General features: G+C 50.0%; 1 protein-coding gene across 1 annotated transcript in view; it reads left to right on the forward strand.

Moving 5' to 3' along the window:
- Positions 1-16373, forward strand: part of PLB1 (phospholipase B1) — a 121696-nt gene that overhangs the window by 23781 nt on the left and 81542 nt on the right. The window contains exons 6-14 of the mRNA XM_045549311.1: positions 3211-3251; positions 3775-3818; positions 6646-6736; positions 7058-7109; positions 9228-9314; positions 13992-14054; positions 14669-14748; positions 15609-15684; positions 16191-16295. Coding sequence (XP_045405267.1) covers positions 3211-3251; positions 3775-3818; positions 6646-6736; positions 7058-7109; positions 9228-9314; positions 13992-14054; positions 14669-14748; positions 15609-15684; positions 16191-16295 — 639 coding nt within the window. The remainder of the gene's footprint in view (positions 1-3210; positions 3252-3774; positions 3819-6645; positions 6737-7057; positions 7110-9227; positions 9315-13991; positions 14055-14668; positions 14749-15608; positions 15685-16190; positions 16296-16373) is intronic.

Raw genomic sequence — 16373 nt, forward strand, 5'->3', positions numbered from 1 at the left:
TCCGAAGGCAGCCTGTTGCCCCTCAACCCCAGTAGCTGCAGACACAGCCAGAGAGAGCACTTCCTTACCAGATCTCTGCTCTGCCTTGGAGCCCTGCTGTGCCTCCCACACCTAAACCAGGACATTCTCCTCTCTCCCCCAGGGTCTCCCTCCCAGCTCCACCTCCCACCCATATTTGCTTCCCAGCATCCCCCCATCCCCACTGCAGCCTGCACCCCTACAACCTCAGCCCCTTCCCCTGGTTGCTGCAAGCCCCAACCTGATACTCCACGCACAGTGCTGCCCAACCCAGAGACCCTAGGCCCGTTCCTCCACCTTCTCTTCTTCTCAAATAACCAGCTGCCACCTCTCTGAAACTTGTCTGGGACACTCTGCCCAGACAGTGCTGGCCCTGCCATGTCTATGAATGCCACTCTGCTGGAACACTGAGTGAAGCTCCCCAGACCTACAACCTTATCCTTGATCACAATTATGATCGGCCTGTATGGGAGAGGTGGCTGCAGCAAGAAGAAGGGTGAAGAGGTGCTGGCGTGTGTACATAGAGACAGAACCTTAGGAAACTGACCATGGTCCAGAGAAAGCTGACAGGCAGAGCTTCCCCACCTGTGTTCTCTTCTACCTGTGCTGGTAGTTTTGAAATCACATGCGTGACTGTCTGTGTGTGTTGATGGGGGTGAGGATGAGGGTTTCCACTGGATAAAGGGGTGAAAGGGGAGATGGAAATAAGTGAGAAAAGAGGTTCCGAGTCCTGGATAGCAGAGTGACTTTGCTAAGCCTGTTCGTCTGTACACGGTGATATTTACATTCCAGAGCCTGGGACGTGGGACACGCTCCCTGCGGGACTCTTGGATTCTTCCACCTCTGGCAGGGAAACCTCCACCCAGAGTCAGATTTCTAATGTTAAAACTCACAGTGACGTCCACCCTTTGGTCCCATCTCTGACAGAGCTCTCAGGTCCCCGAGTTAGGGCTGACAGCTCCTGCTGTCACTCAGCTCCCTCCTCGGGAACAGCTCAGCCAGGATGATCTGCAGCCTCAGGGTTCTGTTGGTACACTGACAGGCACCTTGACCTTCAGTATGAAACCTGAAAGCACGATTCCCTGCAGGCCGTCTTCCTCCATCTGTCCTGAGAGACACATAGCCATCGTGAACTTAGCTAAGGTGTGTGTTTAAAAAAAAACAGATCAAGGAAAAATAACAGAAGACAGGGAATTTAAAAAGAAAACAGTCCATAATGCTGACACTTTTGCTTGGGTTCCTGGAGCTTTCTGTAAGCAAGGCCCAATCACTTATTTGGGACTATAATTAGCACTTGTTTAATTGCTATAGACCCGTTTTTCCTCATAGAACTTTAAAAATCAGTTATATAAATGTTCGTAAAAGTTATTTTCAAATAGCACTTGTGATACATGTTCAATATAAGAAAAAAGGTTGTATACGGCATAAATACACCACCCCATCCACATCTGTTATTCCTCTGCCTCACTGCACGCGCACACACACACATACTCTCCCCCCCCAATATACAGCAATACACAGGGACACAGGAATATATAAAATCAAATGTGATTGCACTGCAATATCCTATATGTGATTGGGTTTTTTACTTAACTAAGTGTCATAGACATTTCCCATGCCAGAGCATTACAATCCACTGTATTGAATTCCCAGAGGGTAGAGCTGCAGCTTATTTAGCTTCGTGTCCCCAGGGTCATAGTACCTGCCATGAGGCAGGCACTGGGGCGCAGGGAGGAAATGGTTGGCTGACAAAATGGAGAAGTGGGGGTTCGCTGGGTTTGCCTCAGACTTCCCTTTCTGTGAGTCCCCCCGCCCCCACTCCTGGCCTGGTTCCTGTTGTCCCTCCCCCGCCACCTCCTCACCACCCCACCCCCAGCCAAGCTTATTCTGGGGAAAAGATCTGCTATCAGTCAACTAATTAAAGGAAGCAGTAAGCTGGTGGTCCTAAGTCACGCTTTGTCTTTAATTGAATCAGTAGCCAACATTGAAACCAACAGATTTCGAATAAATGTTTTCGTTTCCAGCTTCTCTTGAAAAATCATGCTGGCAGCCGTGGGCCCACGTTCCTCTGACAACCACCAGCTCAGGCTGCCGGGTGGCGCCCCCTCTGGTTGGGCACAGGCTGTGCAGTTGGCTGCAGCCGGGGCGGCCTGCTCCCTTCCTCACCTAACCTGTCTGGCATTTATTTTACAATCCCTGACTTGCATCTTCGTGTGATTTTTATTTAACTTGTCCCTTCCTCCTGGAAGATTTACCTTTCAAAGTTCCTGTTGTTGAGGAATGAAGGCCGCTGTCCCCTTGTGAAGGGATTTGACAGTCAGCCTGCCCTACCTGGAGAGCTCCAGAGGTGCCCTTGGGTGCCCGGGCGGGCTGTGGTTTGGGCTGGTGCTTAGGTGGGGGTCCTTACAGGAATCGGCAGCAGGCTGGGGTGGGCGTGTGGGAAGAGCTGCCTGCCTGTCACCACCACACTGGGGATACTGTCTCCTAGGAATCTTGAGAGACAATCTGGGTCAGAAACCGTGAAAATAATACTACTAATGAGAGCTAATATTTGCTGAGCATTTTCTACATCCTACAATTCCAAGCATCCTTAGGAGCTTGCAAAGGACGTGATTTTCAGGGGGGTCACCATGGTCTTACCTCTAGCCCTACGCTGAGGGAACTTGTCCAACAGAGTGTCCTGTGTTGCCCAGCCTCCTGCCTGGGTGGGGGGTGGGGCGGGATGAGAATCGGAAACTTGTTTATTCCAAAGTGCTTATTCAACAAATACTTATGTTCTAGGTCCAAAGAATATAGTCAAGTATGAAACAGAAAAAAAATTCCTGACCTCATGGCTCTTACGTTCTAGTCGGGAGAAAAACAAAATAAATTCTAGATTTTAGAGAGTCACAATGAAACAGTCCTTTGTTTCTATGTAGAAAGCTAACATGACCTTGTGAGACAGGCAGGTCTAAACTCTGAGGAAAACGTCCACACCTTCTGTCGCGCGGAGGTCTGACCAGCACGCCGCTGAGGAGGCCTGACGGTCTTCCCTCCCTACGATGCAAACACAGGGGACTCTGTCCTTCCCTGGGTCCCTGGTTCCCCCCTCGTGGGTGGGAGCGGGTGTGCTGACGGGCAGCTGGACGTCTCTCCAGGACAGGTCCTGCTGCCTTTCCTGGCTGCGTTGTTAATACTGAGTGTCTTTTCTAGTCCCCGGACCCAGAGTTGCTTGACCTGGAGGAGCAAAAATGGTAACTATCCTGCAATCACAGACGGCACAGAACGGAGGCTCTGATCTCATGTCCTTGCTTTATTGATGGGGAAGATAGAGGGCCGGAGAGATTAGGTGCCTTGCCTGAGCCTACCCTCGGAGCAGGTGGCAGAGCAGACACCGGACCAGCCTCCTGCCTCCTGGCCCAACCTCCTAGTGTCTGGGAGTCCCTGTGGCCCCTCAGGGGGTGGGGAGGAGAAGTGGGAAAGGCTGAGAGATGGAGCTCTTGTTTCTCACCACCAGGCCACCTCCCTCATTCCACACTGGGGTCATCCCAGCTGCGGGCCAGACTGGGGGCAGGGGATGGGGAGGAAGGGAGGAGGGTCCAGAGGGAGCTGTTTGCCCCATTTGGGCTACTTTGGCGCCTCTGACTCCAGAAAGGGTAATTCCAGAACAGAGCAAGGCTGGGCCAAAGCTCCTTATGAAATAGACCACAGCCAAGGGGAAGGCTGTGGCAGGTGACAAATGCAATCTGACACTCGCATGCTTGCTTCTGCTTGCAGGACTGAAAAAAGGCCACAGCAGGCATGCATGGAAGTGATGACAGGTGAGTTCCGGTTTTCACAGCATACTCCACAGTGTCCACACCCTCCTGACACAGCAGCATCCTCGTTAATAAAGAGAATGGACTCTGCTGGCCACTTTGTCACCAGAGCCAAGGAGAAAGGGGAAGGCGTTCTGAGAGGACAGACAACGGACGGCCAGGATACGAATAGTCACGCACGCTGGATGGAGACCGTGAGAAACGTATCCAAGGCAAAGAGAAGCCAGGAAGCACTGGGTTAAGATTAGGGGGCACAGGAGAGGGTTAGGGGACAGCTGGGGTGGCTGGGCCCTGAGGCTCCTGCTCCCCTGGCCCCAAGGGCTGGACTTTGTAGCACTTTATCTGGGAAAAATGTTCATGGTTCATTCTCCTCATCCAAGGAGAGGACCCAGACCTAATTTTCAGTCTATTTCATTTTGTAATATCTCCCTGACTTGTAAAATAAATACATCAATTGGGGATTCAGGAAAATGCAATGAAAAAGAATAAGTCAGCTATAACTGCACTATTCAGAGATAATTATTGTCAACATTTTGGCCTTTTGATATACGAATGTGCTTATCAATATACTATCTGTAACCTTTTTTTCCCCATTTAATAGCAGAGGCACCTTATGACTCCATGAAGTCAACTGAAACCCCTAAGTCCTTAGGCAGCTGAGCCAGCCTAGCAGGATGTTAGTCTCCTATGCTTGGTGCTCCTGAATCAAGAACAAGGGAAACCACCTTGTACCCCGTAATTAGAGTGAGAAGACAGCCCCCAGTGCAAATGTCCTGCTGAGCTGGAGTGACAAACAAGTGAGGTAGCTCATGCCCTGGCAATCCAGCCAGTGGGTTTACACGAAAGGCCTGTGAATCATTAGGCCCTCTGGAAAGGACAGAGATGAACAGGATATACTGGCCCTGCCTGCAGAACTCGTGATCCGGCAGGGAAGGTTGAGCCCACCAGGACCTGATTGACAGCTGAGGGGATATTGGCGGCCAAAGTGGTAGACAGGAGGGTCCCCTTGGAAAAAGGTCAAAGGGTTCTGAGAGAGGAGGCCTGTCACTGACTTGATGGCTATCACGGCTGTGCCTAGGCCTGGCCCTATTTACCTTTAAACAATAGGAAAAAAGAAGTGAAGTGGTGTATTTGGAGGTGTCTGGGCAGATGGGATATAGTTTAGACCCTAAAGCCACAGATGCAGTTGCTGCTTTGCCTGACTTCCCACTCTGTCTCCTTTTTTCCCCACTCACCCACCCTGTAATAGGTTTGACAGCCCCCCTTTAAGCACAGAGTGGCCAGGAATCCCCCCTGGCCAGAGGGGCAGCAGAAGGCAGACGTGCAGATCTTGCCTGATGGAGGAAGGAGGGAGGGAGCTGTAGTGCCACGGGTCGAAGCTCAGCTGGGCGGGCTGAGCCAGTAGGAGTGACTGGTCTTCCTGGGAGAGTGTGCTCTAGGGACACCCGGGCCTGTACAGAGTGGGATGAGGCTGGCCTGGCTCAGGCCACCTGTCCTTCACTCCCAGAATATTAGTGCTCTCCAGGACCTCAGAGATCTCCAAGGCCATGGCCTTGCCCATCATGGTCATTTTGCAGATGGGAAGACTGAGTGTCCAGGAGGTACATGGACTTTCCCAAGGTTACATGTCAGTAAGTGGCAGAATCCCTGTGACCCCAGGCATCTAACCCCACAGCCTGTACCCTTTGTTCACTGCTGTCAGGGAACCTAGAGGGAGGCAGTGAGGACAGCCCAGGTACACAGCAGACGTGGAACAAAATGGCAAATTTATGTGAAAAGATCTAAGGTCGTGTTTGATCACTAAGAAGCAATAGAATACAAACACCTTTAATTTGGAAAGCAGTCTCTTTCAGACCTGTCTCCAGATATTTGTGTTTTATCATCGGTCCTTACAGATTCTCTTCACGTGACGGGGCGAGTGTCCCCATGCTCCCAAGCACGCTGTCCCTGTAATCCTGAACGGGGCTCAGAACTTCCCGCTCTCTCACCACCGGTGGGAACGGGCTCCTCTGCTTAGAGCGAAGCTCCCCAGTCTGGGTTAAGGACGGGGAAAACCGAGTCACACACAAGTTAGGTGGCCACCCAAGATCACAAGGTGACCCATCTCCTGACTTCAGGCCAGCTCTCCCGCCCCACCCTGCTGGCTGCCTGCACAGCCTCGGGATCCCCTTTAAAGCTGCCTGCTGGATCCGGTGCCCGTGAAGCCCGAGGCACTTCACGGGGCAAGGAGAGAGGGGGACTGGGAAGGGGTAGAGGCGTCTCACTCCCATGACACTCTCCCTGCTCTGCCCTCTCCTCTCTCGGAGCAAGACACAACTTAACTGCTCCTGACAGCACTATTTTTAGCGGTCCTCTGGCTGTCAGCTCTGGGACATGTTCTCTGTGTGTTCCCTGGAGCTTTCCCGCCCTGCTGTCACTCTCAGGAGGAGGGAGGGGGGCTGGAAGGCAGTCTGAGCCCCTGTCCCAGCATCACTTTCTCTAACTAGGAAGTAGCTCATAACAATTAAATGCGTCCTAGAACTGTGGTCCAAATCCCGGCAACCTCAGTTAGCGGTGAGGCTTTGGGCAGCTGCCTCAGTCTCAGTTTCCCCTTTCCTAATTTAGGAATGATATTGTCACAGGTTTGTTACTGAGTATTAAGTGAGTCAACACATGAAAAGTGCTTAGCACTGGGCCTAGCCTAGCACTTGACAAATGTTTGTTTAGCTCCTTCCCTTCCAGGGGCCTTCTACAGGGTTGACCCCACAGCCCAAGGCAGGGTGTGAAGGGTCAGTCTTCAGAGGTGACTCCAGCTGTGAAGGACAAAGCCTCAATCCAGGTCTCTCTTTAGTCCTTTCAGATATCATCGGACATTTCAATCCTGCTGTCCTGATGCCCACATGCCCTCCCGGGGAGAGAGTTACATCCCGCGATGGTGCTGAGTGAGTTCCCTTTCTGTCTCTGTGGTTATGCCTTCCTGCTGGCCTTGGGCAAGTAGGCGGGAAGATCTGGGGGTGGCAAAGTCAAAGAGGCTTAAAAATAGAGGTCTGTATTAGGTCAAAGCCAAAATGCCTCTCCCATGCTGACTTCAGTCTGCCTGATGGGCCTAATTTTAAAAAGCAGGTCAATGTCTGCCCTTCAGAAGGCAGGGAGTGGGCCAGGCTCAGAGACTGGCACCTGGGCTGGGGCAAGGGGCACGCCTCCAGCCCTCAACTAAATAACATTGAACTGACTTTTCTCTCTGCTTCCCTTCCTCTGCACAGAGACTTGTGGATTCAGGCTCAAGAACTGGTGAGAAGCATGAAAGAGAACCCGGTAAGGATCCATCTGACTCTGGCTTGGTTGGGCTGCCCATGTTGGCTGCGAACCAATCAGATCAAAGTGATGACGGCCCTGGTTCCATTTTGCCATGAACTCAGCAACCAATGTGGCCTGGGTTCTTCAAAAATGTCCTTTCCATGGCGATTCTCTGGAGGTCGTTAAAGAAAAGAACTGATTCTTATGTTCAGCATAGTTTTCTGTGTGGTCCTGCTGAAAGTCAGCAGACAGACTAAATGATGTTTCACACAGGGAGGTGGCAGAGAGCCTAGGGTCCGGGGTGAGATTGGTTTGAGTTTGAATTCTCCACCTATTAGCTGTGTGATGTTAGGTAAGGCACTTAACCTCCCTAAGCCTTGGTTTTCCTATTTATGAAGTAGGATAGTAAAAGAGCCTGCAGGATAGGGTTTAGAGTGGATTAAATGAGGTATTGGATGTGCCTGGCACACAGTCTATGCTCAGTAAATGTCTGTAGCTGTCATTGTAGCAGTGATTGCTGTTATTAATAATGACCACATTAATTTTAGTTCCTAGGGTGGAGGCCTCTGTAACATACGTGCTGAGTGCCTTGTTACCCACTCTCCTAACAATTCAGATACTCTTTAGTCAATAACCTACATAAGTTTGTAATAAGCATCCTTTAATATGTGTGCTGTCCTTATGGGCAAATATCAAAGCAAGGCAAGCATTGCTAGCAAGCTGGCTCTAATCAGGCACTGAGCTTGCACTGCTAGAACCAAGGGAAGCTGTTGTCTCAGCCAGCTATGCATACATTAAAGAATTCATGAGTGGCTGGGCGTGGTGGCTCATGCCTGTAGTCCTAGCATTCTGGGAGGCCGAGGCAGGAGGATCACTCGAGGTCAGGAGTTCGAGACCAGCCTGAGCAAGAGTGAGACCCCGTCTCTACTAAAAATAGAAAGGAATTAGCTGGACAACTAAAAATATATAGAAAATATTAGCCGGGCATGGTGGCATATGCCTGTAGTCCCAGCTACTCGGGAGGCTGAGGCAGGAGGACCGCTTGAGCCCAGGAGTTTGAGGTTGCTGTGAGCTAAGCTGACACCACGGCACTCACTCTAGCCTGGGCAACAAACTGAGACTCTGTCTTAAAAAAAAAAAAAAAAAAGAATTCATGAGTTAAAGTGAAAGTCATTCTAAGTCATGCCAGCACAGTGACCAGAGCAAGAGCTACGCCATAAAGAGTTTGTTTCTCACTAACAGGAGAATTCCAGAATTTCAGAAATAGTAATATGATTATTCTACAAAATAGCTGGGAAGTCCTGAATCCAACCCTGTAATTTTCCAGATGAGGAAACTGAAGTTCCAAGAAGTCATATGACTTGTTCAAATCCACACAGCTAGTTAGAGCTAAAGTCTAATGTGCCTAATTTACAGTCCAATGTTCCTTAACTATAACAAGCTGCCTCTTAAAAAACAAGTTTTTGTTATATGAGTAATGCATGTATATTACAGAAAAATGAGAAAACATAGATAAGAAGAATATTAAAACCATCCTTAAACCTAATATGCAAAGATGATTACTGTTATTAATAATAATTTGGTGTATATTCCCTTCCATATTTTTTCTAAGCACATCTGTATATATTATAAAACAGATGTTACTGGATGTATATACTTTTTGTAACATGCTTTTCTCAATATATTATTTCCTATGACAATAATTACATTTTCCAGCATATTTTAATAGCTACCTAGTGTTTCATCTTATGAATGTCCTACAGTTTACACAGCAATCCCCTATTTTAGACATTTGCCATGTTTCCAGTTTTTCATTCTTATGAAAAGGCTTCATCATTGTAGCTAACTCTTTCGTGTATCCTGTTTCTTTAAAATACATTTTGGGAAATAGAATTACTGGATCAAAAAGTATGCCCTTTAATAAAAAAGGTTTTTGATATATTTTGTCAAATTGCCTTCTGGAGCAGTTATTACCACTTTAGACTCCTACCATATGCTTCTTATTTTGAAAAACATATATAAGTGTGATTTTTAAGGGGATGGGTGTAGGAAATTGAAAGAAATGAAAAGAAAGAGGTTCTTTTGGTTCAAGTTCTTACCACCATCTCCTTTTCTTGCTATGGCTCTTTTCTTCAGCAACTTGACTTTCAACTCGACTGGAAGCTCATCAGTGTGTTCTTCAGTAACGCAAGCCAGTGTTACCTGTGTCCCTTTGCCCAACAGGTAAACCACAGGCTGGGAGGCTGAGGGATTGCAAATGCTGGGGTGGGGAGAGTCGACTACACCTGCCTGATCCCCACTTGCCCTTCTATTTCAGAATCGGGGCAGGTGGGTGGGTGGGTGGATGGATAAGTGGTTGCATGCATGGACATGTGTTTTTTCCTTCAACTTTTTATTGTGTTAAAATACATACATTATAAAAATTGACCATTTTAACCATCTTTAAGTGTGCAGTTCAGTGGTATTAAGTACATTCATCATGTTGTATGTAATGTGAATTCAAAACCATCACAAAGAGCAGGTGTTCTTTACTTACCATGCCTCATGTCAGGAAAAGGAAATTGACGTGTAGATAAGCTGAGTCAACAGTCATTCTGCAACTGAGGAAAATTAGCTTCCTAGTTGGTTAAAAATTATTTTGTGTCTTTTAATTCTGAGTTCATGTAAGTACTAAATTTTGGAAATAAAGCAGGATGCGCACTGTCGTCACCCCCCGGCCGTGAGTGCTAGTTGTGATGCGAAGGCTGCTGTTTATCTGGGTACACAGTTGTGTCTTCCAGGCTCTTTGGCTCATCCTGGGAACAGGATCTAAGATGTGGGGCTTGGCCAGGCACGGTGGCTCATGCCTGTAATCCTAGCACTCTGGGAGGCTGAGACAGGAGGATTGCTCGAGGTCAGGAGTTCGAGGCCAGCCTAAGCAAGAGCGAGACTCTGTCTCTACTAAAAATAGAAAGGAATTAGCTGGACAACTAAAAATACATAGGAAAAATTAGCCAAGCATGGTGGCACATGCCTGTAGTCCCAGCTACTCGGGAGGCTGAGGCAGGAAGATCGCTCGAGCCTGGGAGTTTGAGGTTGCTGTGAGCTAGGCTGACGCCACAGCACTCTAGCCTGGGCAACAGAGTCAGACTCTGTCTCCAAAAAAAAAGATGTGGGGCTTCATTTATTATTTATGTAGGTGACTATTTATGACTTAAAGCTTATTAAAAATTATCCAGATTAGGATGAGTTGAAAGTGTAAGGGGCGTCTTAGAAACTTAGGCCACAGTGACATAAATGGCACATTGGCTCTTCTTCAGGAGCCTGGCCACTAAGCTGGCCCTGCCGTTTATGGCAGCCCAACTGCCTGCCCTTGTCCTCTCAGCCAGCCTCCCAGGGCCTCTGCCAGGCACAGGCATGGGTAGAGTTTCTTGCCGTACTGTTCTTCTCTTTTCTGTGCCCCTGTCCTGCGACAGATACGCTCGCCTTTCTCCAAATGCTCCATGTTCCCGCTGATCCTGGCCCACCATCAAAACTCCCCTTCCTTTAGTGCTGGGCCCTGGGAGATGAATGCTCGTGGAAATCTGCCTTGGACTAGCTCTTGTTGACTGACATTCCTGCAGAGCTCCTGGGTGTGTAGCATACAGATAACAAGGGTTTATTGTTTCAGTCACCCTGTTTTCTCCAATGCCAAGTGAAATTTATGTGCCCTGTTCACTCTCTGCCCCACCTCCCTTGTTGGTCATTATACGCACTAACGTTAATACTTGAACATGTGTGAGTGTCTTCCTAGATATAGCGATTTTTCAAGTTGTGGAGTAAAGCACAATAGTGGCTCAAAAAATCAGTTTAAAGGATTGCAACCAAAATTGTAAAAAAATAGAAATAGAGTAGAATAAACTAAAATACGCAAGTTCATTGCATGTGTAAATAGCAAGGTAAGTGTTGGTTCTTGAGGTTTTTGCTCCATTTCTATTCGGAGAATGATGTGAAATACATCTCATACTGTGAGACAAGGTCACAACAGTCTGAAGAAAAGTGCCTAGAGTCAGCTCCTAAACATGGGATCGCAGGTCCCCAGGTATGTACACTTTGAATTTTAGTAGGCTCTGCCTAATTGCCCTCCAAAGTGGCCAAACTCATTTATATTCCCACCAGTGCCTGAGAGCGCCTGTTCCCTACAACCTTTCCAACATTGGTTCTCAAACTTAATGACTTTTGTCAACATGTGAAATTTCCTCAAGATCTAGTCATTTGATACATATGGGTTGAGTTTATTCACACTTAGCTCACACTCTTAATTAGTTACAAACATAAGGCAAAAGTCATCGTGCCTCACTCCGCGTTCTAAACACCTGTCAACCAATAGCTCCATAAATTTAGCTCACTGTAGCAACACTTGCTAGCATCCACTCCAATTCCCTCTTCGTTCCACTTTTTCTTCCGTCTTGATTTTCTGTTCACACAAGACCACCAAGGCCTTGGAGCCCAGAATAAATGCCGCCTCCACACCATTTCCCCCGGAAGCCTTCGTGGCTCCTAGGTCTGGCTTCCTGTGTCACCTGAGCCTGCTGGCTCCTCCCCCACGAAGCCCAGGGCCACGGCTCCCATTGTCATCTTCCTCATAGTGACTCTGGCCATGTCTCCCTCTTCCTGCTAATCCTGGGGTGTAGCTCAGCACCCCCATTTGAGAAGTTCTACACGGCATCCTTATACTCCTCAAAGCACATCTTGGGTCTGATCTCTCCCTCAGTGCTCATGAAAACGTGCTCTGTAGAGTCCTGGGGCCACTGGAGGTGCCATGGAGGGCGAAGGCTGAGAAGGAGGGCGCCTGGCTGCCACTTGCCTTCAGAGCAGCCGCACCTTTACCTGTGTCGTGTCAAGGGCTTCCTGAAAGTTTGTATGAGAAAAAGGTGTTTCACCATTAAAAGGAAATGCTAAACTGTCCTGCCCTACCTTAGACCCTGGAATTCTCCTTCCCTAAGGAGCCCTTTGGGCCCCTTCAGTGGGGTGTAGACAAGGGCCTGTGTCACTTATTCTTTAGGGCTTTCTTAAGACCAGAGTCAGGGAGAGCGTAGTCAGGAACCATCCACCAGGCAGTGACAATGCCTCTTCAGGGCCACTATGGCAGGCCCAGCTATTCTAAGGTAGGTACTTCAGAGGTAAATGGTAACCGAGCTCATAGCAGTGACATGAGGATGCTTTTAGGGTATGGACACTCGTTTACTGCTCTCTAGTTAAAGTCTAGTTTTATTAATGAGTAAAATTTTTAAAAATCAGAAGGAAAAAATGCAAAACAAAAGCTGACGATGGCAAGAAAACAGACAAGTTATTCATTGAAAATGCCTTCAGAAACAGGTGGCAGCCTCTCGGAGGACGCGCTGGCAGCGTGAGTCAAGAAACCTAAAAGCATCCCTGTCTTTTGACTGAATAATCCGACTGAATAATCCTATTCCTTGGAATAAGCCCCAAGGACATAATTTATTAGAAAGAGTTAAGTCTGGTCTCAGGCACATGTTTGATAACAGACATTCTTCTGAATCTGGGGCAAATGATAGGAATGTACAAGTTCATTTGGAGAAATAAGCTTTTTCTTGACTTTGGGCTCAAGGAGGAGTTTACTGTGTGTGACTTTATAGATGATGGACATTTTATAGGAGCATAATCTCTTCCATTAAGAAACAGGGACAATTGGGGCCCTAAGCGACGTCTGTTCAGTGCCGAGAGTGGCCGGGTGGGCCCGGGTCCCCTCTGTGGCTGTGAGCAGGAGCCTTGACTAAGGATCCGCACTCAGGGAAGCAGCAGCTGGGGCTTCCCCGGCCTTCCCAGGGATGATGAACATCCCGAATGTGGTGCAGATGGGCGGTGAGGATGTTTCTAGAATTCTCAAGGCCCTTTGGGAGGGAAAGTGTGACGCTCAGGGAGAGACTCACTTAGAAGAAAATCAGACAGAAGGCTTTGTGGTCGGCTGTCATAACAGAACCAGCTGCCCCGGCCTCCCTGTCACCAGCCTCACACCAAAGCAGGGACGGAAGGTGGCAGGACAGGGACGTTGAGTTGCTTCCTGCGGTGGAGGCAGCTGCCCTCCCCGCAATCCCAGCTGGTGACTGGCAGCTGTCTCCAGAGTCAGTGCCTGTGTGCCCAGGAAACAGCTCCTTGGCCTTACTCGTCTTCCTGTCTGAGCCAAGTCGCCTCAGGGGACAGTCAGTCTGCAGGCAGCTCAGGAGTTTGCCTTGTAGACTTTATTTATTTTTCACATTGAAAAGGCAAACCAGGGTGGGTTTTTGAAGTGCTCTCATTTATTATTTTCATTACCTACAGGAAGGGGAGGGGGTGGGAGTTGGGTGGGTAGGAGACGTGTTTAAATACTCAGGGGACAGGCCCACTCACTTGCTTTCTCTGGGAACCCTTCTCTTCGGGCAAATGTGGCAGGAAGAAGACTGATAAAATGGACCGCGTGGAAGTTCCGAGGCCCACTTGGGCCTTAGATCCAGTCAGTTGTGTTGCCCCTTCAGACCTGGTTTCCTGCAGGAAAAAAGCTGTTCCCCCTGCCATTGGGAACAAGTCTCCTGTCCCTCAGTGTGAGCTTCAGAATCACGCCAGGCATTTCTTACCTCTCTCTAACCTTGAGTTTGCCCTTTTTCGATATGGAACTTAGCTGGGGAGAGTTTTGTCTTTTCCCTGGTGGATGATGGGTTCGGGGAACCAGGGAATGGACAAAGAAAACAAAAACAAAACTAGGAAGTTCTGGGAACTCCACACGTGTTTGTGGAAAGCCAGGCATAGACGGGGCTGGTATCCATCATACGCCTGTCGTCTTGCCCAGTGGGGTGCAGGGGCCAGGCCTGTCGTGGGTCTGGGCATCCTTGCCTCGTGGCCCTCCTGCGGCCACCCTCACTCAGCACGGTTCTCCTCTCACAGAAAAGGCACGTGGCGGGCGTCATGGCTGAGCTGACAGCAGTGCTGGACTACCTGCAGCAGGAGGTGAGGCCGCCGCTTCCCACAGCGTGGGTGGGGCAGGCTCTGGTTCACCCTCAAGTGGCCCCCACCAGGGTGGGGAAATGGACTCTCATGAGGGAGGTCAAGACCTTCAGGAAGGGAAAGCCTGGGAAGACCCAGTTTCCTCACTCTGCGAAAGGAAAACATGGATCAGGATAGAGCACTCCACTCTTGCAAAGGATGTTTCTGAGGGAGACTCAGTTTCTCATTGGGGACTCCGGCCCTGCTCTTCCCCAAGGCCACTCTCTGACCAAGTCTGGGGCAATGATAGGCTGGAGGGGGCTTGAGAACCGTCAAGACCCCTCTTTCTAGAGTGACTGTGATGATACTGCAGGTTCTGAGGACCCGAGGGGACTGCTGGCTCCCACCTCCCCCTTCCCTGCTGGGGTGGCAGCTCTGCTGTCAGAGAGGCTCTGCAGGCCGCTTGGCACTGTGAGGGGAGGCGCCCTGCCCACCATGAGGGACAGTGAGATGTGTTTCTGGGATGGCACAGCTGGCAGCTTTGGACCCCTAACAGGGCCTAGAGCAGGGGTCCAGACAGCTCTTGGCAGCCAGGTGCCTTGGCAAATGTCCATCTTCTTCTCCCTGTGTCCTCCTAGGTCCCCAAAGCATTTATAAACCTGGTGGATCTCTCCGAGGTGGCAAATGTCTCTCCCTGGCTGCAGGGGACTCAGCTCAGGTAAAAAAGGGAAGTGGAACAGGACCTGCACCTGTCGTGTGGCTGCCACGTGCCAGGCCTGAGTAGGGCTCCTCATGTGCCTCCATCCCGTGAGGGGGACCCAGAGAACCGAGGCCAAGGGGGTGAAGTGACTCATGCGAGCTCACACTCGAGTGAGCGGCAGAGTCTGGGAGTTGTTTTGGGGACCGAGTCAAGGAAAACACGCGGTCTGGTTGACGTAGTGTCAGAGGCCCTACCGCTGCCACAGCGATCTGAGAGTTGCGTTTGGCAAAACATCTATGAACCAAGAAGTGTTACTTCTGGAAATTGGATAGAAAAACATGTAGCCTAAATGTAGTTTAACTTCACAGAACTTGATTCTGATACATTTCTGAAAATTTTCATAGACTTTAAACGTTTTGGAGCCAGATTCTAAGAATTCTGGCTTTGAACACAGAAAAGAAATTCATGTGGAAAAAGTCAAGGCAAGGGCCGCTGGAGAAAGGAGGGTGACAGGAAAGGGGGAGGAGGGTGTCCTGCGAGGAGGCAGCCAGGCAAGGGGAGCACGGAGTTGGGGGAGGGGTGGGGAGTGGCTCCTGGTGCTGGGAGCAACAGGGGAGGGGAAGACTCTCTTCACACCCATCCCCCAGGAAGGGCCACTGCCCCATTTTCCCCAACACTTGCTTCCTCCCTTCTGTACCTGCTAAGGCTCTGGCTTCTCCTTCCCCACTCTGTAAGTGACCCCCCAGCCCCACCAGCCCCCTTCATCCTGCCAGAGGCAGCCTGGATGCACCGTACTCCCCACCCCCGCCACACTCTCTCTCACTCTCTTGCACACACTCAGCCTCCAGCTCTCATTCCCGGTGTGTTCTAACCCTCAGCCCCGCAGCAGAGCCCTGCGGTTGCCCAGAGGAGACCTCCAAGCTGGCCAAGGTCCTGAAGCACTGGTCCTACCAGGTGAGCCCACTCCAGGAGCCCGCGCTGCAGGCTTGAGGGGCTTGGGTGGTTGCGGAGGAGAACAGGGTTGGCAGAACCATTAGTTGGGTTTGCTAAGGTAGGATTTGTGTTTGGAGTTGTGTGGCACTCCTCTCACTCTGGAAGTGACAACATTTTTTGAGTGGTTAGTGGCACGTGCCTCTACAGAACTTAGGCCTCAAAGAGCACATGGGGCCCCAGCTACGTGCCAGGCTGGCTTGTACTTCTTGAGCTTCCAGAGGATGCACTTCAGGTCTGCGTCTGGCATTACCTAATGCCGGGGCTGTAGAAGCGAATGGAGACTCAGCTTGGCTCATCCAAGAGCCCTGAAGTGTGAGACAAGAGGGAACTCTCCCGAATAGCGCTTAAGTGAGCACAGTGCGAAATGAGTGATTCTGACCAGGGGCTGTGGAGAACTTTCTGGTCGGGACTGGGCAGCTCTGCTTGCTCATGCTCCTGGGGGTGCACCTCTCTGCTCTGTCCTTCAGGAAGCCTGGGAAAGCCTCCTGGCCTCCAGCAAGTACAGCGAGCAGGAGTCCTTCACCGTGGTTTTCCAGCCTTTCTTCCTTGAGACCACCCTGTCGCTGCCCTTGGTGAGTGGGGCCTGCCCGGGCCAACAAGGGTGCAGGTGGGGAGGAGGCCTGCGCCTCACATCTGCCCCGCCCCACCTC

Source organism: Lemur catta, chromosome 4, assembly GCF_020740605.2.
Source record: "Lemur catta isolate mLemCat1 chromosome 4, mLemCat1.pri, whole genome shotgun sequence".
Classification (NCBI taxonomy): Eukaryota; Metazoa; Chordata; class Mammalia; order Primates; family Lemuridae; genus Lemur; species Lemur catta.